The 25,662-nt window shown below is 39.9% G+C and overlaps 1 protein-coding gene across 3 annotated transcripts in view; it reads right to left on the reverse strand.

Annotated features, from left to right (window-relative positions):
- Positions 1–8,555: 8,555 nt before the first annotated feature.
- stx12 (syntaxin 12) overlaps positions 8,556–25,662 on the reverse strand; it is a 48,289-nt gene continuing 31,182 nt past the window's right edge. Inside the window, exons 4-10 of one of the 3 annotated variants that reach the window (XM_055021982.1) lie at positions 25,429–25,528; positions 13,081–13,218; positions 12,376–12,419; positions 11,719–11,824; positions 10,247–10,319; positions 9,444–9,526; positions 8,556–9,361 (exon numbers count right to left, since the gene is read on the reverse strand). In XM_055021982.1, coding sequence (XP_054877957.1) covers positions 9,269–9,361; positions 9,444–9,526; positions 10,247–10,319; positions 11,719–11,824; positions 12,376–12,419; positions 13,081–13,218; positions 25,429–25,528 — 637 coding nt within the window. In that variant the 3' untranslated portion in view covers positions 8,556–9,268. Of the gene's footprint in view, positions 9,362–9,443; positions 9,527–10,246; positions 10,320–11,718; positions 11,825–12,375; positions 12,420–13,080; positions 13,219–20,410; positions 21,456–25,428; positions 25,529–25,662 lie in introns of those variants that run through there. The other 2 variants (XM_055021981.1, XM_055021984.1) reach the window with 2 other exon arrangements.

The raw sequence follows: 25,662 nt of genomic DNA on the forward strand, positions 1-25,662 counted from the left end.
AGGTCCACCATATAAAATCAAAATCAAATCAAATTTTATTTGTATAGCACATTTCAGCAGCAAGGCATTTCAAAGTGCTTTACATCATAAACACAAAAACACAATGTCATGCAGCATATAATAGACAATACATTGTTACATGTTACATTTCAAATACAATTTAAACAGGTGTGTTTTTAGTTGAGATTCAAAGGAAGTCAGGGTTTCAGCTGTTTTACAGTTTTCTGGAAGTTTGTTCCAAATTTGTGGTGCATAGATGCTGAAAGCTGCTTCTCCTCTCTTGGTTCTGGTTCTGGGGATGCAGAGCAGAACTAGAACCAGAACCTGAGAGTCTGGAAGGTTGATACAACAACAGCAGATCTTTGATGTATTGTGGTGCTAAACCGTTCAGTGATTTATAAACTAACAACAGTATTTTAAAGTCTATTCTTTGAGCTACAGGGAGCCAGTGGAGGGACTTTAAAACTGCTGTTATGTCTCTATCTTCCTGGTTTTAGTGAGAACAGGAGCAGCAACGTTCTGGATCAGCTGCAGCTGGAGGATTGATTTGTTGGACAGGCCTGTGAAGACACTGTTGCAATAATCAATGCGACTAAAGATAAACGCATGGATGAGTTTCTCTAGATCTGGCTGAGACATTAGTCCTCTAATCCTGGAGATATTCTTCAGGTGATAGAAGGCCGACTTTGTAATCGTCTTTATGTGGCTCGCAAGTTTCAGGCCCGAGTCCATCACTACTCCCAGGTTTCTGATCGCTAGTTTTTAGTTGTAATAACTGAAGCTGTGCATTGACTCTAGATCTGTAGCTCTAGATCTGTAGCTCTAGATCTATAGCTCTAGATCTGTAGCTCTAGATCTGTAGCTCTAGATCTATAGCTCTAGATCTGTAGCTCTAGATCTATAGCTCTAGATCGTTCCTCTTTAGGTCCAAAAATAATGACTTCAGTTTTGTTTCTGTTCAGCTGGAGAAAGTTTTGGCATTTATCTGTTCTAAACATTCATTCAGTGATTGGATGGGTTCAGAGTCACCTGGTAATATCGTAATGTAGAGCTGTGTGTCATCCGCATAGTTATGGTAGCTAATATTATTTCCTGTTATAACCTGAGCTAATATTTATATTAGCTCAGATTAATATTTATATTTTATATAAATATAAAAATATTTATATTTATTATATTGCACTGCATGCAAGTCATGCATGCTTCGCCGGTAATTTGCGCTGCCGTACAACGTGTGGTGTGCATCCAAACGTTCAAAGCTCCAGTAGAAGGTAGAAAAACAATATCTCAAAAAAGACTTATCCTTCAGGGAGAAAGAAAAGAGGAAGAATAAATGTATGTTTTAATATGTCTTGGTAATGTAATATTTTGTGGCATACACAATGTATATATTTCACACCCAAATGTACACTTATATTGTGAAAGGGAGAAGGTGAGGTGAGAAGACACCAACGGTTGTAATTTATTCTATTTTTTGGTTTGGATTGGAAGACATTATATTTTTGTCTTTTTCTTCTGACTTCCACAGAGCGAGAAAAAAGTGGTTTAGAGTTGTACTTTAATGGACATGTGGATGAATGGTATCTACATGTCCAAGTTTGATTGAGTTAAAGTAAATATTCTACAGCAGCAGTACGGCTTTGCATGACATGTAAAATAATAGTCTTTTTGCCCTCCAGCGTTGTCCGCATGCACAAACTTTTCTCATGTAAACAATAACATGCAGGGGATCTGTATTTGTAAATCTGATTATGATTAAGTCAGTCCCTCACCAACAACTAACCTCACCCATGTCACTGATACATACATGTACTCACATACACACACAGACAGATATCACATTACCTCTTCAACAGTAAATGGTATCCCAATTAACAAAAAAGAAACATTATTTGTTCAAACAAATAATGAACAAAATACCAAAACAAAACATGCAAGCAAATGTCAAATTAAACCTGGAGAACAGGCAGGCTGGTGATTATCTCACACAACCTCACAAGGTTGACCATCCCTTGGTGGATGCAACCAAATAGTTTTGGTTGCCTCTAAAACTGGATGCAGCAAACTGGATACAACTGGATACAAACCAGAGAACTAATGCGGAGAGAACTAACTGTTTGGAGAGCAGATTGTTTACAGTGCAAAGGCATTATGGAGACATAATGGGAATATCCAAGGTACTTAAAGACATTTGTGTGTAGGCCTGTTTCTCGACCATTCATACAGTCTTTCCTTCCCCCATCACAATACAAAAGAACAGCCGTTTGCTCCCTTCCCCCTTCAATAACACAACATATTGTCAACCCCCAGTCTTATTTTTTGCAGATGAGGTGCCAAGCCAGACTGTCTGCTCTGATTAAGCAGAAGCATGAAGCACACTATCTCTCACATAAAAATTTATCAAAAGGTGTGGCATATAAACATGACTATTAATATATCATAGTATGCAATAGGAAATATTTTTATATACTTTGAGAAAAATCTAAATTATGAAAAAAAAGATTATTTAAAAGGTTTTTCTCATTTTATTTTCATCAGTCCTTGAAAACAATAGTAATGACAATAAGGTTTTTAAAGATTATAGCTAACAGTGGGAGGTTATTTCTTGTTTCAATTTATGACATAAGAAAAAATTGGTGAAAAAGTCACTAAGTTTTAAACCATCCAAATCAATGGAGAGTTGATTTGGATGGTTGATTTTCTCTCATGGCAGAAAAAAATGGGGACAGTGGCTGATTTTTAGAATTTTTTGTAATAGTCATCAGTCTTTCACCCGAGAGGGCGGGGTTCGAATCCAGTCTGGATCCTTAGGCAAAACCCTTCAAGCTACTGCCTATCTCATATTGAGATGCAAAACATGCCGGCTCAGACGTCGCCCGGCCAAACAAGGTCTGCGTCAGGTGCTGGGGAAACAGAGCACCTTGATGAGAAATGGGCTACTGGAACAAGACGGAATTGGGCGAGAGGTGAAAACTTGAATCTGTTGGAATGCTACTAAATGGCTACAACAGATTCCAGGAACAACATCAGACATCTCAGTCCAGAAATGTGCAGTCCTTGGCACAGCCAAGATACTGCAGGATCCTCAAGCTCCCAGGCCTCTGGTAGAGGACCCGTGCTCAGAGGATAAGAACCACCCGCCGTGGGTGAGAAAAAAAAAAAAAAAAAAAAAATATATATATATATATATATATATATATATATATATATATATAGCTGACTGGCTAGCTCAATACATAAGGCATCAGTATATCACCCGAGAGGGCAGGGTTCGAATCCAGTCTGGGTCCTTAGGCAAGACCCTTCAAGCTACTGCCTACCTCATACCATGAGAGATACTAAGTTGCGTAACATGCCGGCTCAGACGTCGCCCGGCCAAACAAGGTCTGCGTCAGGTGTTGGGGAACCAGAGCACCTTGATGACAAATGGGCTACTGGAACAAGACGAAAATGGGCGAGAGATGAAAATGCGGATCTGTTGGAATGCTACTACTCAAGTAACCCTAGTGAGAGAGGTTACATGCAAAGACTGGGGAAGGAATGGTTACTTCGACATCCCCAGTCAACACTAAGCGCTAAACAACTAGTAGCTCAGTGTTCCAACATCCGCAAACGGCAACTGCTATCACAACTTGAGATTGACGAGATACAACACAAATGCTACGGCAAAAGGGAGGAACCCGGATGTCAGGACTGTGGGGACTTAACTACAAGTCCCCACCCAGTGAGGGGATACATGACCCGAATGACAACCAGGCCTCCTCGGCGCCAATTACAACGGCTGAGTGAAGTACCATCAGAATGTGAATGCAGCATTGAGAACGATCCCTACCAACACCATAACAGAAACCAATGAGCTGATCTACAACTCAGCATCAGTGATCCTTGAGATACTTGGCTATAAGAGCAACCATGAGACCCAATACCCACCATGGAAAAGACGGTTAGAGGCTAAAATCAAGGTAACAAGGAGGGAAGTGAGCCAACTGTCAGAACTCCACAAGGGTACAATGAAAAGACCAGTACCCAGAAAGTACAGCCAGATGCCCATACCTGAAGCACTTGAAACTGCCAAACAGAGGCTCCAAGCCTTGGCCAGCCGCCTAAAGAGATACACAAGGGAGAATGTATCCAGAAGGATTAACCGGCTCTTCTCCACTCAACCAGCTAAGGTGTACTCTCAATGGCAGGGTAATAACAACAGAGCAGACCCACCAAGGCTGGAGACTGAACAATACTGGAAAGGCATATGGGAAAGGGAGGCGTCCCACAACAGCAATGCACAGTGGCTGATCTCTCTACGAGAGGACCACAGCAACCTCCCTGAGCAAGCCCGGTAACCATCACTGTGACAGATGTTCAAGAAAGACTCTCAGGCATGAAAAATTGGACAGCACCAGGGCCTGACATGATCCATGCCTACTGGCTAAAGAAACTCACTGCTCTCCATGAGCGACTGGCAGCCCAAATGAACCAGCTGCTACAAAGTGGGACTCACCCTGAATGGTTAACTGAAGGGCGGACAATCCTAATCCAGAAGGATCCATCAAAGTCCCACCCAACTACCGACCAATAACCTGCCTCTCCACAACCTGGAAGCTCATGTCAGGCATCATAGCGGCCAAGATAAGCAAACACATGGATAAATACATGAGCATGGCACAGAAGGGTATCGGTGTAAACAGCAGAGGAGCCAAACACCAACTCCTCATAGACCGCACAGTTGCCCGAGACTGCAAAACCCGACACACCAACCTGTGCATGGCTTGGATCGATTACAAGAAAGCCTATGACTCAATGCCGCATACTTGGATCATTGAATGCCTAGACATGTATAACATCAACAGGATTCTGAGAGCCTTCATTGCAAACTCGATGACGCTGTGGAAAACCACCCTTGAAGCCAACTGCAAACCACTTGCACAAGTGTCCATCAAATGTGGCATATACCAAGGAGATGCTCTGTCCCGCTACTGTTCTGCATAGGCCTGAACCCCCTCAGCCAAATTATCAACAAGACTGGCTAAGAATACCGACTCAAAAATGGGGCCAACATCAGTCACCTCCTCTACATGGATGACATCAAGCTGTATGCCAAGAGTGAGCGAGACATCGACTCACTGATCCACACCACCAGGATCTACAGCACTGACATTGGGATGTCATTCGGACTAGAGAAGTGTGGTCGGCTGATCACAAAGAGGGGGAAGGTGATCCGCACAGAAGGGGTCTCACTCCCACAAGGAACAATAGCAGACATAGAGGACAGCTACAAGTACCTGGATATACCACAAGCAAATGGCAACCTCGGTGAGGCCACAAGGAAAGGAGCCACAGCTAAATACCTCCAACGAATAAGGCAAGTCCTGAGAAGCCAGCTCAATGGCAAGAACAAAATCTGTGCGATAAACAGCTATGCCCTGCCAGTAATCAGATACCCTGCTGGAATAATTAGCTGGCCAAAGGAGGAGATAAAAGCCACAGATATTAAGACTAGAAAGCTACTAACCATGCATGGAGGGTTCCATCCCAAATCCAGCACCCTGAGACTGTACACGAGCCGCAAGGACGGAGGCAGAGGACTAGTGAGTGTGAGAACCACTGTCCAGGACGAAACAACTAAGATCCATAAATACATCAGGGACAAAGCCTCAACAGACAATGTGCTCAGTGAATGTCTCAGACAACAGGGAACGGAGGTTGAGGTGCCAGAGATACCATCATGGGAGGACAAGCCCCTACATGGGATGTACCACCAGCAAATAACCCAAGTGACTGATATCAGTAAATCCTACCAATGGCTGGAAAAAGCTGGACTCAAGGACAGTACAGAGGCCCTCATCCTGGCCGCCCAGGAACAGGCCCTAAACACCAGAGTACTAGAGGCCCAGATCTACCACACTAGACAAGACCCAAGGTGTAGGTTGTGCAAGGAGGCCCCTGAGACAGTCCAGCACATCACAGCAGGGTGCAAGATACTGGCAGGGAAAGCGTACATGGAGCGACATAACCAAGTGGCAGGCATTGTGTACAGAAACATCTGTGCAGAATATGGACTGGAAACCCCGAGATCAAAGTGGGAAACACCCCCAAAGGTGGTAGAGAACACCAGAGCTAAGATCCTGTGGGACTTCCAGATCCAGACAGACAAAATGGTAATGGCGAACCAACCAGACATTGTCGTAGTGGATAAAAATCAGAGGAAAGCCGTTGTGGTAGATGTAGCAATACCAAGTGATTGCAACATCAGGAAAAAGGAGCACGAGAAACTAGAGAAATACCAGGGACTCAGGGAAGAACTGGAGAGGGCCTGGAAGGTGAAGACCACAGTGGTGCCTGTGGTCATCGGGGCCCTCGGGGCAGTAACCCCCAAACTGGAGCAGTGGCTACAACAGATCCCAGGAACAACATCAGACATCTCAGTCCAGAAATGTGCAGTCCTTGGCACAGCCAAGATACTGCAGGACCCTCAAGCTCCCAGGCCTCTGGTAGAGGACCCGAGCTCAGAGGATAAGAACCACCCGCGGTGGGTGAGAAGGGAACATATATATATATATATATATATATATATATATATATATATATAGCCTAGAATTTCCCCCCACACTAAGACACAAAGAAATGAAGAAAACCATTGTGTTTAAACAATATCAATATGAAAAGGCAAAATACACAAAATAAATGTGCCATCAGTTTAAGAATAAATAAGAATGAATTTGAGCAGCACAGGCTAAGAGCCGCTGAAGTGAGGAGCTGTTAGCTGTGGCTCTGCAGCACAAATAACAAAAACCCTCCAGCAAGTAAGTACTTGAAGAAAAAGACATGTAAACATTTTATTAACTTTTACTGCTCAATAGGAATAAACACATTAACAATAAAAATCAGAAAGCAGCTGGTTATTTAAATCCTTTGGCAGTGATAAACTGCACTGTTATGCCTTGGATATCAAAAGTAGCGCAAGTTTAAATTATGATATTTACGAGATCTTCATTATTTCTAACAATATTAATTTATGAATGTAACCTGGTTGTATTTCTTTTTTGTTATAAAAGATTAAATCAATACCCTCATATTGATCAACTTATAAGTAACTTTTAATGAGTTACTCATTAAAACATACATTCATTCTTATATACATGTATTTACTAGAGTAAATATGTATTTGCTCTAGAGTATTAATGAAACAATATGCTTTTAAAGATATTTTGTTTTGTTTCTCCTGATTGTCTCCCTGTGTTTCTTGTTCTTGGTCTAGTTATCTAGTCTTCTGTCAATTGTTTACCAGTTGCTACCAGAGGTTAGTTTCTCGCTCCGCTCATCTTGTGCTGCCTGGACTTGATTTTTGTGACATCATCATCATTAAAATCATCACTTCATTCTCAACAACCTGGGTCCACAGCATCTCCCTCAACACCTCTCACCGTATATCATGACAATATCTTGGGCTAATGGAAGTATGCCTTTTTTGTTAAAATGGCAAGGAATAAAATAATAAGAATAATCCTTGTAGTATAACTTGATGTAATGTTGTTTAAAAAAAGTAAATAATGTGTTCATGCCTCAAAATATCAAAACCTCAGTGCCTCCAAATCCGAGGCCTTGGTCTTGAGCTGGAAAAGGGTAGAGTGCCTTCTCCGGGTCGAGGGGTCAGGGGATGTCCTGAATGAAGGAAGAAGGGAGTGGGAGATCGACAGGTGGATTGGCGCAGCGTCTGCCGTGAAGCAGGCGCTGTATCAGTGGTGAAGAGAGAGCTGAGCCAAAAAGCGAATCTCTCGATTTCCCGGTCGATCTACATTCCCACCCTCATCTATGGTCATGAGTTTCGGGTCATGACGGAAAGAATGAGGTCCCGGATACAAGCGGCCGAAATGGGTTTTCTCCTTAGGGTGGCTGGGCTCTCCCTTAGAGATAGGGTGAGAAGCTCAGTCATCCGGGAGCGACTCGGAGTAGAGCTGCTGCTCCCTTAAGTGGCCTGAGCCACCTCGACTACCAGTTCAGGTGGCTCGGGCATCTGGTCAGGATGCTTCCTGGACGCCTTCCTGGTGAGATGTTTCAGGCACATCCTACCGGGAGGAGGCCCCAGGAAAACGCAGGAGGAACTATGTATCTCAGCTGGCCTGGGAACACCTTGGGATTCCCCCAGAGGAGGTGGAAGTAGTAGTCGGGGAGTCGGGCCTCCCTTCTGAAGCTGCTACCCCCGCAACCCGTCCTCGGATAATAAGCGGAAGACATTGGATGGATGAATGGATGGACGTTTTGTTGTGGTTTACAAATCATGTTTCACAGATACAACTATCCAAAGTTACACACAAAGAGACGTACACAGTTCACAAATCTAGTATATTACATCCACAAATATTCTGTGACTATTTTCTCTCCATATGCAAGTGTTACCTGTAGTTAAAATAAGTAAATAAAATATGTAATGCATACTTAGACAACTGTCAGATCGAATCTTATTTTAACTTGCATTACAAGTTAAAATAATATTCTTAATATCTGAGAATTATTCATGAAGGATAAAATTAACATTAATGAAGAGTCAACCATCGATCAAACTTGTGCTTGAGATATTTATTTTGCATTCTGTCAGGAGTATAGAAATCAACATAAAATATGTCAAAAAAGAGTAGTCTTCCATTTCAGAGTTTACATCAACCTTCATATTATGAACAGAATATTTATGCTAAAATTGTGTTTAGCATTTTCAACATATACCACCACCTCACAATCGCACTACTGCGTCCCTATGAGGCTAATGAGTCAAAGCAGGATGGGACTGGATGTTCACATCTACATCAGAAGATGCCACAACATCAACTAACAGAAAGGAATAACAGAACAAAACACATCTTTTTTTTTTTTATTCTTGACAATTCAGTTATTCCTTACAATGTTTGTACATCTGAAATACACAGCAGCTAGTATTAGCGCAATTAAGTAAGATAAGTAAGGGGATAAGTGAGGGAAATGAAGGAATTTCATATGGCAGACTGCTCTCAAACATTACCCAAGTCCTCCACATCCTCCCCAACAACGTTAAAGTAGGTTCATCATCTACTTTACAAATCAACAGACTTAAAGATTCAAGATGACTACATTTTTAAACTGTTGAATCTTCCATATTGATAAGCTTTGAAGATATTTTTACAGTGAAACTATTTTCTTGCTCTGATTATGCCAAGTGAATGGTTGTCAGTGAGGTTAGGATTGAAGGGGTTATGCAATGCCAAATAGAGCACTGAACCACTGCTTGAATGAAATCAGCTTATTTGGAAGCAAAATAAATAATAATGATAAGAAGGATAAGTATTATAGAACACACTATGGCAAGAATACACATCTTCTTCCTGGATTTTTGCTACGACAGAGAGAACAGAGAGTTGATTATCGATTAGGATTTTACAGAAGTGTGGCAAAGAAAAAAGCTAAAGCTGTCTCACCTGGTAGTATGCGGCCCTCTGGAGCTGTTCTGCTCCTCGTTCTACATGAACTTCAGCATTTTCCACATTAGCCTCAATACTGTCTGCAAAAGGCATAGAAAGGATATCACATCAGAAATAAGTTTAATTTCTCAAACATCCTAATTTTCTGAACTCTCCATTTTAACAAAACAATATTGAAACTTATATAATGCACACTGACAATTAAAAAATTACTTTAGGTCAATACACATTAATGTTTTTTTTAAAAAAAAACTAATTTTACTTCTCTATGTCCATGTTAATGTTCTGAATTATTTTTATAGTTATTAATATGAACCACCTGCTATACAAAACTCACTAAAGTGTTCCTCTAAAAATCACAACAATTTAGCAAGCAAGTAAAATCTAAACAACTGTTTTCTGTCACTAATTTAGCATTACTACTTTAAAAGACTGCGTGTTATTTCAGAAGTGGACATCCCAGTGGGCAACCACTACAATCCAAAGACAAAAAGGTTATTGAAAACTAAAACTGAACACAAGATTTAGAGGAAAGAAGAATATTTATTTATATTTTCCGGGGTTTTTTCTCTCGGAAGAGTTTTTTGCAGCGCTAGTATTTTTGACAGTAGGCAGACAGGAAAGAGGACAAGGAGAAGGGGGAAGACATGCGGCAAAGGTTGCCGGGACCAGGAGTCGAACCCGTGATGTCCGTGTCGAGGACTGAGGCCTCCAAACGTGGGGTGTGCTAACTCCCTGCGCCACCACAGTACGCCCCCAGAAAGAAGAACATTAACAGAATGACTGCCAGTGTTACTCACCAATCATCTCTCCCTGGTCGTGAATCATAACTGCCAAGTCCTTAAAGATCTGGTTTACGTCCATGATGTCAGACTGAAAAACAGTAAAGCAAAGACTCGCATATGGAACCTGTACACACACTCCCTCTTTCTCTCACCTCCTGGTTCACCATAAACATAGCCAGCCATGAATACTAAGGCTAGTTAACATGACCACTGATGATTGCGGATAAACGGTTTTCCTGGAATAATGAGTTGCTTCTTCACCATTAGCACTTTGTACAATGTGGATGTCTGACAGTGGTAACACCCTCCTCCTTGCTCTAACTAGTTTTTTGACTCGAACCAGTTTCTACAGAGGGAAATAGTAGTTCGGGCTATCTCCCTCATACTTAAATGTTAGGGATAGACATAGGGACAGTTTTAACAAATATAGAAAATACGTATTTTTGTAAAATACATATAGGGCAGTGTCTTCAATATGTCATATACATCTACATCCAATGTCCGAGTTAGTTTTGTATGTTTTTTTATATATGCTGTATTTGAAAACAAAAAAATAACTGCATTAATGAGACTTATGTTGCCCTGCAATGTTTGCTGTGAATCTTGAAGGCGAAGCCGCTGCGCTATCGAGCGGTCCACACCAATGACAGTCTTAGTTAGCGTGTGAAGCAGAAGCTGCAACATATTCTTTTATTGGTCTGGCATTTATTATTATTATTATTATTTATTATTTATTGGCATAAAAAAAAACATCATCAGCATCAGCTGGTGTTTGGAAAACAAACAACCCAAAAACAGTCTTTGACTTTGAGCAATTTTTCTGACTTTTCTGAGCTGCTCACAAATAATGATCTGTTTCTTCTTCTTTTAATGCTGCATAATAGAATTACTAATATTAAATAAATATTGGTTTATTTAATCAATATTTGCAGTTAACATAGCTGATAAAGCCTCTAAGTTGTTGTAAAGTGTTTTGTGCCAGTATGACGTCACTGCGACTACTCAATGTCGACTCGACTTTTATCATATTGTAGTTAATCTTAAAAAATATGAAGTTGTTCTACCCCTAGTTGTAACTCATATTTCAAATTCTTCAAAGAGTTATTGTAGACAGTGGTAGCTGTTGGCAGAAAAGATCTCTCTTAGTGGTCTGTATTAAGAGATCTGTGTTATTGTTATATTTTAGATGTCATGTTTTTATTAGCTGGAAGTATAAAATTATCAATTAAAAATGTCAAACATTCCATTTTATGTGATTAATCTATATAATTTGTTTCTATTAGTGACAGTTTCTGAAATAAATGGACTGTCTATAATATTCAAATTTATTAAAATCAATCAACTTTATTTCTATAGCATTTCAAAAACACTAGGGGAGCCAAAGTACATTACATTCAAACAGAAATACTTCAAAAACATAATATCTGAAATGTACACAAATAAACATTTAGAAATTATATATCAAACAACATTAATCAAGTGCTCACCTCAAGCTGTCTGATGTTGGTTTCTCTCTCCTTAATGAGCTCCAGATCTTCCTCTGTAATGGCCATTTCTTCTGTCTGAGTGGTAATTGGACCCAGGTCCTCTTGGCTTTTCAAACACATGTTTAGAGGTGAAATAACTAAAATCTAATTTCCTAATGATAAACATTTTATTGCTCTATGTGAGGAATAAAATGAAAATATATGTTTATGAAAACTCATTTAGATGTTTAATCTACAATTAATCATAAAATATGCCAGAAGAAACTTTATTTATGATAGGAAATAAAACTGTCTTCTCCTGAAACATCATAAAAATGTGAAATACTTATCAATTACGAAAGAGAATCTTATCTACATTTTCAACAGAAATGAATAATATATACCTTTTTTAATTATCATCAAAGGGAAAAAAAGTTTTGAAATCTTTGTTTTGAAGACTTTCCCTGTTAATTCATTGTGTATATTTGACCATTTTTTATGTTTGGTATTTATTTAATACAATCTTTTTTCAATTTTTTTCATTTCACATGAATCTATTCAATCATACATTACTATAATTAGATTAATTTTCTTTTTTAAATTGACACTAAATTTCAATAAATCTTGCAGAATTTTATTTGCACTTCCAGAATAAACCTGTAAGAATGAGTTACTTACTTATCAAAGGAGACAAGCTTTTCATCCTGAAAACGGTCTTCATTCTGAAAGAGAATTGTTACAACAGTTCTATCTAAATGGTAACATAGCCAAAGTCAAATGCCACTTAAGCAACAGTAGCAATATTGTGGCAATAAGGTACAGCGAAAAAAGAAAAGAAAGATTAGCTACTTATAGCTAATTATATAGATTCTTTAAATGAACAGACTTATGTGTAGGTACATTATTAACACATTCTCAATGCAAACTTAAATAAAACCAGAGCTGCACAACATACTGAATCATAATTGTCATTACAATATCATCATGATGACAATATTATTGTGACAATGTTTGATATCATTGTCACAATGACAGGTATTTCAATATTGTGCATTCACGCTGTGTATTTCAATAGCATTTGACCAGCTGGTTGAACTCCAACTGCTCTTAATGGGAAAATGTTTAATGAATAAAAGGGAAAAAGAATCAAAAACTATTTGTAGTAAAATCAAGCAATGCCTAGCTTGGCAGGAGGGGACAAATAAAACCTGGCACCCCGCTAGGAGAAACCCTGCAAACTACAAAATCTATAAAGTATACTAGAACTTTATTATTATAGGTTACAGTGCTTATTTAAAATTACTTGTTATAATTTTATGTTGTAGAGCTTAATTCCTATTTAACAATCCGGAATTTGTGAAGTCCTCTCTACAGCTTACTTACTGATAGACAGGAACCAGCCTTTGCTCTTGCTATTGATTCCCTCTCTTTTTCTGCTGCACATCGCTGGACAGCTTGGAAGTTGTTGAGCGCTGCAGAAAAGTCATTCATAAGCCGGTCCCTTTGGATCCTTTGTTGCCTCTGGGTGGCATAAGACAGACAGTAAAAGCAGTTGGAAACAATGGGTTAAAAATAAATCACAGTGGTTTTATATCAGGGGTGCTCAAACGTTTTGAGACCAAGAAAAAGATCTACTCTTTCTCTCACCAGCCGGCTGAGATCAACCTCATGACACGAAGACATAAAAATTGTAAATTAAACCCTGACTTGTTTTCTATATGAATATACATCAGTTATATCAGAAATGATAAAGTGATAGAAAACCTAATGCGGTTTCTTCCTGAGTGAGATTCTGACACTGGAAGCAGGTTACTGGTTTCTTAGTCAGATGCTGGTTGCAAACCTGAGGTCAGCAGGTGTCAGTTATGGTAGATCTGAAATTTGGTTTGATTACGTCAATAAGAGAAACTACAAACTGATAGGAGGAACCAAAGAGCTCTGCAGAGGTAAAGGCAACTCTTCTGAATGTGGGATATAATTAATTTAATTTCACATAATTACCGTGGTAGAAGCCATTTGTTTGTTAAAACTTAATCAAATATATTTGTCCTACTTGTTATGACACATTTACTGCAAACGAACGAGGTAATTAGTCCAAGTTACACAAAGGTACACAAAGGTGAAACAACCTGAACAGGTGATCAACTCAAAACCACTCGCACCTTTTCACTCTTCATCTCACTTTTTCGTTTAAGCATACTCATTGCCGTGGCAACTGCCTGCACCCTGCAAGGCGAGCAAAGATTACGTTGAAACATTCAGTCCGTTACGATATCAGGTTTCCAGGCTTGATATTTATTTCTCGATTATTAATGAGCCTCTCATGAACACAGCGATGGCTGTTTAGCTCATTTAAACTCCTGCTCTGCTAGTCAGTCGGTCTTAAAGTCACTTTTTTATTTGTTAATGGATCTGGAATGCACCTTAACAATAATTACTGAGAATATTAATTTTAACACGTTTTGTTGATGCATTTTGACGTGCTTCACCCCCACCGAGTAATTTTCCGCCATAACACGCAAACGTCCATATTCACTCTCAAAGCATTATAGTTTCACACGACAGGATTTGTTGCTGCACGCTTGTGCAGTGTGAAGGAAAGAGGAGATAAGTTGCATACACAGGGTGTGAAGTGAGATACAGGTGATCGGTTTTGGTGATCGGCAACAAGAGACAATGATCAGTGATCACCGATCATACACTTTTTCACGGAAATTGACCGATTATGATCGGTGGCCAATCGATCGGCACACCTCTAATTCACACATATGCAGGGTTTATACCAGTATATTATAGGCATGGTGGCCCGCCATGCTTTACAAGCCCCACCGCCAAATTAAGCCTTTCTTGTTTAACTTTTTAGAGAAATAATAAATAAAAAAATGCTATTTCTCATTTCTTTATTTTTTAAAACCGGATTGCAAGTTGTTCTCTTCTGCTCACATTCATCTGCCGGTAAGTGTTCAGGGCAGATGAATGAGCGTTTCACTGATGGAGCAGATTTATTCCTAAAAGATAGGTTTATTGAAGATTGGTCTATAGTTTATTCATTTAAAGCCGGTGTTCTGTTTATATGTGCTACCTGTAAATCCGTCCTACCTTGTGATGCTACGTCACATATCTGCTTACTCAGCAGATTTCTTATAAATACGTCCTACCTGTGGAAGTTTTGTTTCATGTGTTTTATGTCATTGAAGATCACTGTAAGCTTTATTTAATTTATTGTATACCTGACTGCTGCTGTATTACTTCATGGTATGACAGGGAGCTTGCAAATGGCTTTAGTTTAGTCTGTAAAGTCGTTACTACTGTAAACAAGTTATTATTTGGCAGTTAATCAGGACAAAATAGGTTGGCTTTTTTTGGGCTATTTTGTCTCTATATTTTTAAATATTTTAATTTAATTACACTCATTTTTTATTATTAAACTTTTCTAAATAGATGTTGGTAGCAATATCTATTTACATTCACATTACATAAAAATAAAGCTCATTTATAACTTTGCCGACTGAAGAAAACCACAAAACTTGCAAAAGTGGTGTTATTGTTGGGCTTCAAGGAAAAAAAACATTTCAAACTGCTCTGCTATTACACAGATTGAAGCTGTGTAATAGCAGTATAATATTAATCATATCCCATTATTTCAGTGATGTGCGCAGTTCGGTGGACACATTGTGGCTGCGCTGCATCTGATAACAAACATACAATGTTTTAATGGGCAAAACCGATCTGCAGTGATCTGTGTCTGAGTTTAATTTAATGGCGGAAAGAACATGTTTCTAGGCCTGTCACAATAACAAATTTTGCTGAGCGATTGTCTCAAAAATGATTGCGATACACGATAATACTGTTTAATACGTTTTTACACTGATTTAATGGAAATTACCTATAATGCATGCGATTTCCTGCCAAAGATAGTTTATTTTCAAAAGGACACTTAACACTGGAACTGATAAACAAAATAAACAAAACAACCAAAACCAAAAATAAAATGGATTCTCAGTCTCCATTATTCATGTAAAAAATGTACATGAATAACAATTAAATAATATAAAGTCAAAGTGGAAGTAAATACTGCACTGAATCAAAAGAGTGCAGATTATGCTGTCTGTATTCTATATGACCCTTCAGTAATCATTAGATTTAAATAGAGAAGACGGGCGCATCCTTACTACCTAATGCAATAGTTCACATTACATGATTTTTTTCCCCCCGATTTTTCCCTTACGAAGGGGAATCCCAACCAGCTGACATGGCGCAACCCAAAGTCCATCGGAGAGGATATGTGGAAATGACATTAAACATGATTAAACATTTCGCGTAAAGAATATAGAAATGACAAGGGGAGGAGCTGGCGCGAAATTGCTACCGCAGTTGATGAATCCGGTGACTTTTCAGCTGTTCTTCGTTAACGTGACATAAATAGGTTATAATGATATTTATTCAGTCAGGACTGACACTAGCTCCATGCATTGCAGGTAGATTGTAGTACAGCACTAATTAATGCCTGGTTTTAAAATTAGTTAATTGAACTTGTAGCCATTATTTTGTGCCCATTGTTGGACAACAATCCTTAGCTATCTATCCGTGCTACGGTAGAAAAATCTGAGGAGGTCGCACTGACAGTCAGAACACTGGACCAATCACACCGCTGGCACCGCTGCGTGTTGCCTCACGCGCTGCAGCAGCTGAATGTCTTAAGTTTACCTCAGTGCGGCTCCTGCGCAACTCCTTTCACTCAAACTGGACACAGGCTGACCTGTAAGGACATTTACGTCAAACCCCTGTGAGGAATTATGTTTCTTTCAAGAGTTTTTGATCAAGATAGGAGTTTAACCCCCCCGCGTTAGCACTGGTTGCGCATGTAACCCAGTGTTAAAAACACAAGTGGAAGTTAATGATGTTAATTTGATGGGTTTTTTTTGTTTCACAAAATTGGGAAGTATAAATAGATTTTGTGTTTTATTTTGCTTAGAAAAATATATCAAAACGTGCTAAAAAAAATCGTTATAAATTGTGAAAAAGGCCTTTAGTGATTGTTTTGCTGCGCTGTGATTCTGCTCAGAACGCGTCAGACACGGTTGAGAACTCATAGCTGACCGTTGTTTTCGTTAAGCGTCTGAAAGAGATTATAAAATCTGGACAAACTGTAAGAAAAACAATATTGGTATAGTTTCTCAAAATATATAATTGAAAATACTAAATTCGTCTTTTTTGTTTTTTTTTTATCTCTGAAAGTTTCTTTGAGAGCAGCTGAGACTGGGAAAAAAATCCCAGAATCGTCAGAGTCAGGCTCTGACGTGTCTGACTCTACCGAGCACGCGCTCGGCAGTTGGCTCAGTAAATTGGTTGAAAATAGGCAAAAACACGTAATATCTGACCAAATGTAATAAAAATAAAGTAGCACAGTAAGATTTTTATTATTATTGTTGTGTATATTATATTTTTTCTGTGTAGTTGTATTTATTTTTCTTTGAGTATATGTCCTAATAGGTTCTATTTCAGTTATGTGCTTTTTTCCGTTGGTATTACAAAAGATTTATAGTGTTGAAGATGTACCGGCACTTTTAGATTGAAATATATATTATCATTTTTTTTATTATATTATTTTTCTTCACCACATATTGAGCTAATTTCTTTAGTTTTACTGATATGTAAATAACATTGTATTCTGATAAACTACTGACTTTTGCACAACTTGAAAAGAAAAAATTGTGCAATGATGGAAGATCTCTGAATTATAACAATTTATTGATACATAGGTTTGATTGATATCTTGCATTCTGAAATGTTTTGCTTTGGTCTTGTTCCAGGTCAGGTTTTTTTTTTTTTAATTACCGTGCACTTTTGGCCTGGAGTGCCCTGAGACTTCAAGACCCACTTCTGAATTTGGATGGCGAGCCTCGGCCCAGAGAACCCAGTGAGATGGTAGATAGTGACCCGACTGGTCACTATCCTTGAAATACTGAGAGAATCGACTGACACATTGGAAGAGACTGGACAAAAACCGAATCGACTGACACATTGAAATGACTGTTATTTATTTTATTTTCTGTTTTTAAAAAAATGTGCGCTATTTTGTTACAATTGTATATGTGGATCCACAATTGTTTTATTATTAAATTTTACTCTTCCTTGTTGACACTTTGTGCACTCCTGTGTTGTCATTCACACGTAGGCTCCCGAGAATTTAGAGTCTTTTGATCCGGCCCAACTTCTTTTTAGATATACTTTCATAGCATTGGTGCTGGTCAGAGAAGCAAATTAAATTGCCTGCCTTTTGCTATTATTAAGTGTATTTAAAGTAACTTGTGGGTTACACGCAGCTCTACGTGAACTGCTCTGCGTTACTTGGCTACTGTTACACTGGTAGCCAAGTAACGACATTTCGTTGTCAAGATTCACCTTGTGTTTTTTTTTTTGTACAATGACAATAAAGGAAGTCTAAGTCTAAGAAATAACGCTTTCAGAGGTGCTTGAGTTAATGGTGAGAATGATTTATATTTGTAGACAAATCATTTTGTCCGGCTTTTCCATCTCAACACGCCGCCCAGTGCCCGGCTCAATCTGCGCTGATAAATTTGATCTATGTGGTCCCGGTTGGTCGGTTGCTTTCGGGGCCCCTGGTAGGCACCGTATGCTTCGCAGGTAACATGAGCTGCTGAGCAATGAGCAGAGGACCCAAATGTCCAAAGCTCTGATCAGAAGTTACCGTAAGTAAGCAAAACAGTGTCTCAAAAAAGGACTTATTCTTCAGGGAGAAAGAAAAGAAAGAGGAAGAATAGAAAACAGCCAAGATAAATGTTTGTTTTAATATGTCTTGGTAATGTAATGTAAAATTTGTGAAGCTGCTTATAGAAAATTAGCTTCATAGCGACCTGGAACGGTCCAGTTTATTTATGCTAGTGTCTTTGTGTTTGGATGAAACTAAGTTTGAACTTTAAATGAGTCGATTCTCATGCTTGGCTCTGTAATATATATTATATTATCAAAAACGGCGTGTTTGATAATCAAAACTTCTCAATGTTTGACATTACCTAGTAAAATGTTTTTACATCAGGCTACATCTGCAACATCGATGAACTATTCTCTATGCTGCAGTTGGGGATATGTTTGCTGCTGAGAAAAATCATTTTGTGGCTAAAACAAACATTATTTTTACATCAACTTCTAAGTTATGTGAAAATCTTTTGAAGGCTCAGAATCAGTGTATTACCAATCCACATTCTCAAAGGAGAAAGACTCATCTGGCATAAATAAAAAATTTAGCTATTGGAGTGTTAGAATGACCCTTAGCGGCAGGCTTTAAAAGAGGAGTCTTGAGGCGGAGAGATGTAGTGCAGACCAACCAGGTGTTTAATCACCAACATTTAAACAAACAATCCTGCATAGAAAGGGGGAAAATGCATTCCCGCAGCAGCCACACCCACATGTGGGCAACCTGTCGGCTTTTGTAGTCCCTGGCTGCACCAATTCACAGCCCCCAAAAAGCAGGAAAAAACAAAATACATATACACAAACAAGACAATACATCTTCACATAATATTAAACACTTCATTTCATAGCAATCATTTCATTTCTAAAAATACTCTTATAAATATCAATCCAATTATTGAATTCTAAAAGTCACAATGCTTTGCTCCCCCTCTATATTTGGTCTCTCCCACAGCCCTTATAAGGAAAGAACTGAGGTAAGCCAATCTAAGTAAACAATTAAAACATTTAACTGTCTTCCTACACGTAATGAAGACCTTCATTACATTTCCTCCCCCCTCTCCATAAGCTCACAGTAGCTCAATTTTCAGGGATTCTGGACAAACAATCAGCTGCAATGTTGGTTTTTCCAGCTTTATAATGTACTGTGAAGTTATATGGTTGCAGAGCGAGGTACCATCCAGCAATCCGTGCATTTGCATCTTTCATCCGATGTAACCACTGGAGGGCCCGGTGGTCCGTTTCCAGAAAGAAATGTCGTCCCAGAAGGTAGTATCTCAGTGACTCGATGGACCACTTCATTGCTAGACATTCTTTCTCCACTGTCGAATACCTGGTTTCTCTGTCCAGCAACTTGCGGCTCAGAAACACCACCGGCTTCATCTCTCCATCAAATTCCTGTAACAAAACTGCTCCCAGTCCCACCCCAGAAGCATCTGTTTGCAGTGTAAAGGACTTCTCAAAATCAGGGGTGTGTAAAACAGAGTCTGTGCAGATTGCCTTCTTAAGATCTTCAAAAGCTTTGCTACATTCCTCAGTCCATTGGATCTTATTCGGGGCCTTCCCCTTTGTCAAGTTGTTTAACACAGCTGAGCGCTCTGCAAACTGAGGAATAAATTTTCTGTACCATCCAACCAGACCCAAAAAGCTCCTCAATTTCTTCTTTGTTGTAGGTACAGGAAACTTATGAACTGCATCCACTTTCCCCACCTGTGGTCTAATTTTTCCAAAACCAATGATGTAACCTAAATAGGCCACCTCTCTCTGGCAATGGCACATTTCTGGGGGTTAATAGTCATTCCAGCTGCTCTAATGCATGCTAACACTTGTTTTAAATGGGACATGTGGTCTTTCCAGGTTTGACTGAACACAACCACATCGTCCAAGTAAGCTGCTGAAAAACTTGACACATCCCTCAAAACATGATCCATAAGTCTTTGAAAGGTGGCAGGCGCTCCCTGCAGGCCAAATGGCATCACTTTAAAATGATACATACCAAATGGTGTTCTAAATGCTGTCAGCTTGCGAGCCTCTGGTGCCAGTGCCACCTGCCAGTATCCTTTACTTAAGTCCAGAGTAGTAATGTATCTGGCTCCTCCAACTCTTTCCAACAGGTCATCTATTCTGGGCATAGGATATGCATCAAACTGAGACAAAGAATTCAGATAACGAAAGTCAATACAAAATCTCAGTGAACCGTCCTTTTTAGGAACCAGAACCACAGGGCTACACCATTCACTGGTTGAAATTTCAATGATGCCCAGTTCCAACATAAAGTTGATTTCTTTCTTCAAGTCTGGCACCAACCGCTCTGGAATTCTGTAGCTTTTCTGCCGAGCTGGAGCATCTTTCTTGAGACAGATCTCATGTTGTACCAGGTCAGTGAAACCTGGTGCCTCTGAAAAGAGTGTAGGATCCACCAGAGCTGCAACTTCCTCCTGTTGGGGGACTAACAGATGAGAAAGATCAATTGCCCTAAACTGTGTTTCACTTGAGGGCAAAAACTTCTCTTTCACCTCCTCATCTTGAACGTTACAAATCAAGAACTGCTGCACTGGTGTCTGCTGCACCTGGAATTCCATCAGCAAATTCACATGAAATGTCTGATGTTTTTTCACTCTGTCAGGCATAAACAGTTCGTATGTGACCTTACCCACTTGCCGCATCACTTCATATGGGCCATGCCACTTAGCAAACAATTTGTTATCTGAGGTTGGTAGCAGTAGTAGAACCTGCTGGCCTGGTTTCAGGACCCTCTCTGTCGACTTCCGGTCATACCATCTTTTCTGGTTTTGTTGTGCTGTCTTCATGTTCTCCTGCACCAAAGCTGTCATTTCCTCCAGCCTCTGTCGCATCTTGACCACATATGCCACGATGTTGTCCTCTGCTGCTTCAGGATGTTCCCAGTAGTCCTTCAGGAGGTCCAGTGGTCCTCTAACTTGACGTCCATAGAGCAGCTCAAAATGGAGAAAATCCAGTCGAAGCCTGTGGGACCTCTCTATAGGCAAACAGCAAATAGGGCAACCACTGGTCCCAATCTGCTCCTGTAGTGGAAACAAATTTACGCAGCATGTTCTTTAAAGTCTGGTTGTACCTTTCAACAAGCCCATCGGTCTGCGGATGATAGGGGGTGGTCTTAATCCCTTTTACTCCTAATAACTTGTAGACTTGTTTTAACAGCTTAGACATGAAGTTTGTTCCACAGTCTGTCAAAACTTCTTTCGGGATCCCTACTCTGGAGAACAGTTGTATCAGACAGTTAGCAACATTTCTGGCCTTCACACATCTCAGGGGAAAAACTTCAGGATACCGAGTTGCATAATCACATATAACCAAGATATATTTGTTGCCTGCTGAGCTTCTCTCTAGAGGACCTACTACATCCATCCCTATTCTCTCAAAAGGAGTACCAATAATTGGTAGGGGTTGAAGTTGGGCCTGAGAGATCTTCTTTCCAGAAGTGAGTTGACATTTAACACAGGACTTACAAAAGTTAGATATCTGAATATACATTCCAGGCCACACAAATCTTCTGGAAATTCTACACAATGTTTTGTGAAATCCCATATGTCCAGCCCACGGAACTGTGTGTCCCAGATCCATTACTCTCTCTCTGAACTGTTGTGGTAATGCTAAAGACTCTACATCCCCTTTACGCTGATACAAAATTCCCTTTTTAACTACATAAGTAGCTTCATCCAGAAATCCTGTAGTGGTCTGCCTGTTCCCATCTACCTCCATAACTTTCTCAAACCAACCTTTTAAAGTTGGATCCTGTCTCTGAAGCTCACCCACATTAGCTGGAAGATCAACATCCAACAGCTGAAATTGTTTAACAGTGTTCTCTGTTTGCTTAGCAGAACCTCTTATTTTATCCCTCCTTTTTTCAGCCTTGGTTTTATAAGGTTTAACTGGTCCCATTTCCCATACTTCATCAAAAAACGGTAACTCACTCAAGCTGTTTTGAGAACTTTGAGCTCTTGTAGTGACCATATTGTGCCCCCCAGATGTCATTTTACATGGGTACTGTATGGTTTGGGCTGCAAGAGGCCTAGTTATGTCTGGTGGGGAAAAGTTGTCAGTCTGCTGAAGAAGGTCTGTGATAATGGGAACATCATTACCCAGAATAACAGCATAAGGTAGTGTTGCTGCAAGAGCTACTGATAGAAAAAATGTATGTCCTCCCACAGTCAGATATATGTCAGCCATTGGATATTCATGTTTGTCCCCATGTATGCAGCTTATCTGACATTTATCCTCAGTCCACCTTTCCCTAGGTACTAAGGAAGACAAAACCACAGTCTGAAACCCACCTGTATCTAGCAAAGCTGTCTCTCGTTTCCCATTAATCAAAACAGGTGTAGTACAAGCAACATCATGAAAAACACATGCAGTAGGTCTGGGAACCGTACAAAACATGGATGGCTTAGAATGATTAGTGAGGGGGCAGAAATACTGAGTGTGGCCCAGTCCATTACATAAATAACATCTTAAGTCACGCTTGCCAGAACGAAAAGGGGCGTTCTTTGTAGAATCAGGTTTGTACTTACTAGAGGAAAGTTGCCTACCCCTAGAAAATGTTCTGTTCTCCACCTGACCACCACCTTGTTCATTTCCAAAAGACTTATTTCTGTGGGCAAAACTGGAGTCTCTGCCAACAGTATTATGCCTTGTCCCCTGTCGAGCTGCCATGAAGACCTCCGCCAGTTGTGCTGCTTTCTCCGCTGTCTTTGGATCGTGCTCCCGAAGCCACACCTCCAGTTCAGGGTTGACCATCCTCAGGAACTGCTCCAGGATCATTGTCTCTAAAATGTCCTTTACAGTTGCCTTGTGTGGTTTAATCCACTTGAAAAACATTTCTTTGAGGCGCACATACAGTTCTTGTGGAGTCTCTCCCGGAAAAATGTCCAAAGAACGGAAACGTCGACGATAGGTTTCAGGTGTAATCTCATACTTCTGCAATATGGCCACCTTCACCTTTTCATAATCTTCTGAGTCTGCAAAATCCATCAAGACATAAGCACTTCGGACCTTACCAGTCAGTAGCGGAATTAGCCGGATAGCCCATTCCTCCTGCGGCCATCGACAAACTCGGGCCATTCTTTCAAAAGTGGTCAAAAAATGTTCAATGTCGTCATCAGGTAGCAAAGGATGTAGCTTAGGTTCTCTGTGCATGCTGATGTCCCTCTCTGATCCGACTGACCAAGATGCCTGACTTGTCCCTTCATCAGGATCAACTATGTCCTCTTGAGGTTGCAGCGCTCCTGGCTGTGTCTGCTCACCTTCAGCGTTGTGCCGCAGAACATCCACTTGCTGCTGAATTTGGTGAAACTGGTGCTGCACAGACTTCCATCTTTGCTCTTGACGAGAAGCCTCTTTCGCCATCTGTTGGTCTATTACTGACTGAGACTGAATGAGCGATTTCACCAAATCTGAAAGCTCATCAATCTTCTCACAGGTGCTGGGTGCCACGCCCTCCGGATCAGCAGATGCCATCGCTCCCTCATCAGACTGCACCTGTTGGTCTTGCTTCCTCCTTTCTCTCTCTTTTGTCATCCTCAGCTCCACTTTGCGACTTTGATCCCACTTCTGACACCACTTGTTAGAATGACCCTTAGCGGCAGGCTTTAAAAGGAGTCTTGAGGCGGAGAGATGTAGTGCAGACCAACCAGGTGTTTAATCACCAACATTTAAACAACAATCCTGCATAGAAAGGGGGAAAATGCATTCCCGCAGCAGCCACACCCACATGTGGGCAACCTGTCGGCTTTTGTAGTCCCTGGCTGCACCAATTCACAGCCCCCAAAAAGCAGGATAAAACAAAATACATATACACAAACAAGACAATACATCTTCACATAATATTAAACACTTCATTTCATAGCAATCATTTCATTTCTAAAAATACTCTTATAAATATCAATCCAATTATTGAATTCTAAAAGTCACAGTGCTTTGCTCCCCCTCTATATTTGGTCTCTCCCAGAGCCCTTATAAGGAAAGAACTGAGGTAAGCCAATCTAAGTAAACAATTAAAACATTTAACTGTCTTCCTACACGTAATGAAGACCTTCATTACATGGAGTAAAGCTTAAGAGAAATTTATTTCAGCAAAGAATGTCATGAATATGTGTTTATGTATTCTATCTTAAGTTTGGCTGCACCTATTGCAGTTCTCTGGCCTATCCAGAGAACTGGTTACCGATCTTTAAAGAGCCTGACCTGCTGATTTTGACTTTGACTGATATAATTTTTTTTGTCTGAAATGTTGCTAAATATAACAAAAAAGTCACTGAAGTGGCAACAGTGGGGTGAATATTGTTAACTGTAAAGGTTCAGACATGACCTGGTGGGCCGGTCTGTCAGTCAAACCTCTCACTGCAGAGCAGAAGAGGACAGAGGCTGATTTTTAAATCTTTGCTGACAAAAATAAGATCAGTGGATAAGATTGGCTTCACATGCAAGTATTGGCCGATTAAGTATCGGCCGATCACAATCCCCCAAAATTAAGGAAATTGGCACCCAGAAATTCACTGGCCAATAAATGTATCCTACATTATATATACACAGCATATAATGTAACCAGCACTATCAGAGATGCAATAAATTTATAGCAGGTGTGTGAATGATCTAATGATTGGGCTGCTGATTGCGCGCCAGTCCGCATTGTTAGCAGAACTAGAAGGCCCCAATACCAAATTTCGCTTAGAGCCCCATGGTGGGTTGGGCGGTGCTGGTTACTACCACAACCATATTATCAGCCCAGAAGTCTCAGTACTGGAGACTCTGAGACTTATTCCAACTTGTCTTCTGTCACTGGACATTGTTTCATGTTGATTTGGTTAAGGTGGTTAAAAAAAAAATATATATATATATATAAGAGTCAGATATTTGACTTCTTGTTCTTAAAGGATAGGCCTTCTGTGACGTCAGCATTTTCCAACTGAGTTTTGTTGGGGGGATAAATTAGCTTTAAAGACAAGTTTGATGCATTAACAAATGTACATTGACACTCACTTGTTCTGAAGGTGATGATGCCAATGGGACAGAGCCCAAGTCCTTAAGATGCCTGTTGGTTTCTTTAGCAAGCTGGTTGGTATAGTGCTGTATTTTCTGCCTGTAAAAAGAGGAACAGTTTCAGTAAACAGAGTTTAAGAGATCACTTATTAATACACAATTAACATTAGCTTTTCAATGCACTTGGAAAGGTATGAAGACTAAGTATTGCTCAGTGCTAGTTAAATTAAAGAA

Source organism: Poeciliopsis prolifica, unplaced genomic scaffold, assembly GCF_027474105.1.
Source record: "Poeciliopsis prolifica strain line A6 unplaced genomic scaffold, Auburn_PproV2 SCAFFOLD080, whole genome shotgun sequence".
NCBI classification, from domain to species: Eukaryota; Metazoa; Chordata; class Actinopteri; order Cyprinodontiformes; family Poeciliidae; genus Poeciliopsis; species Poeciliopsis prolifica.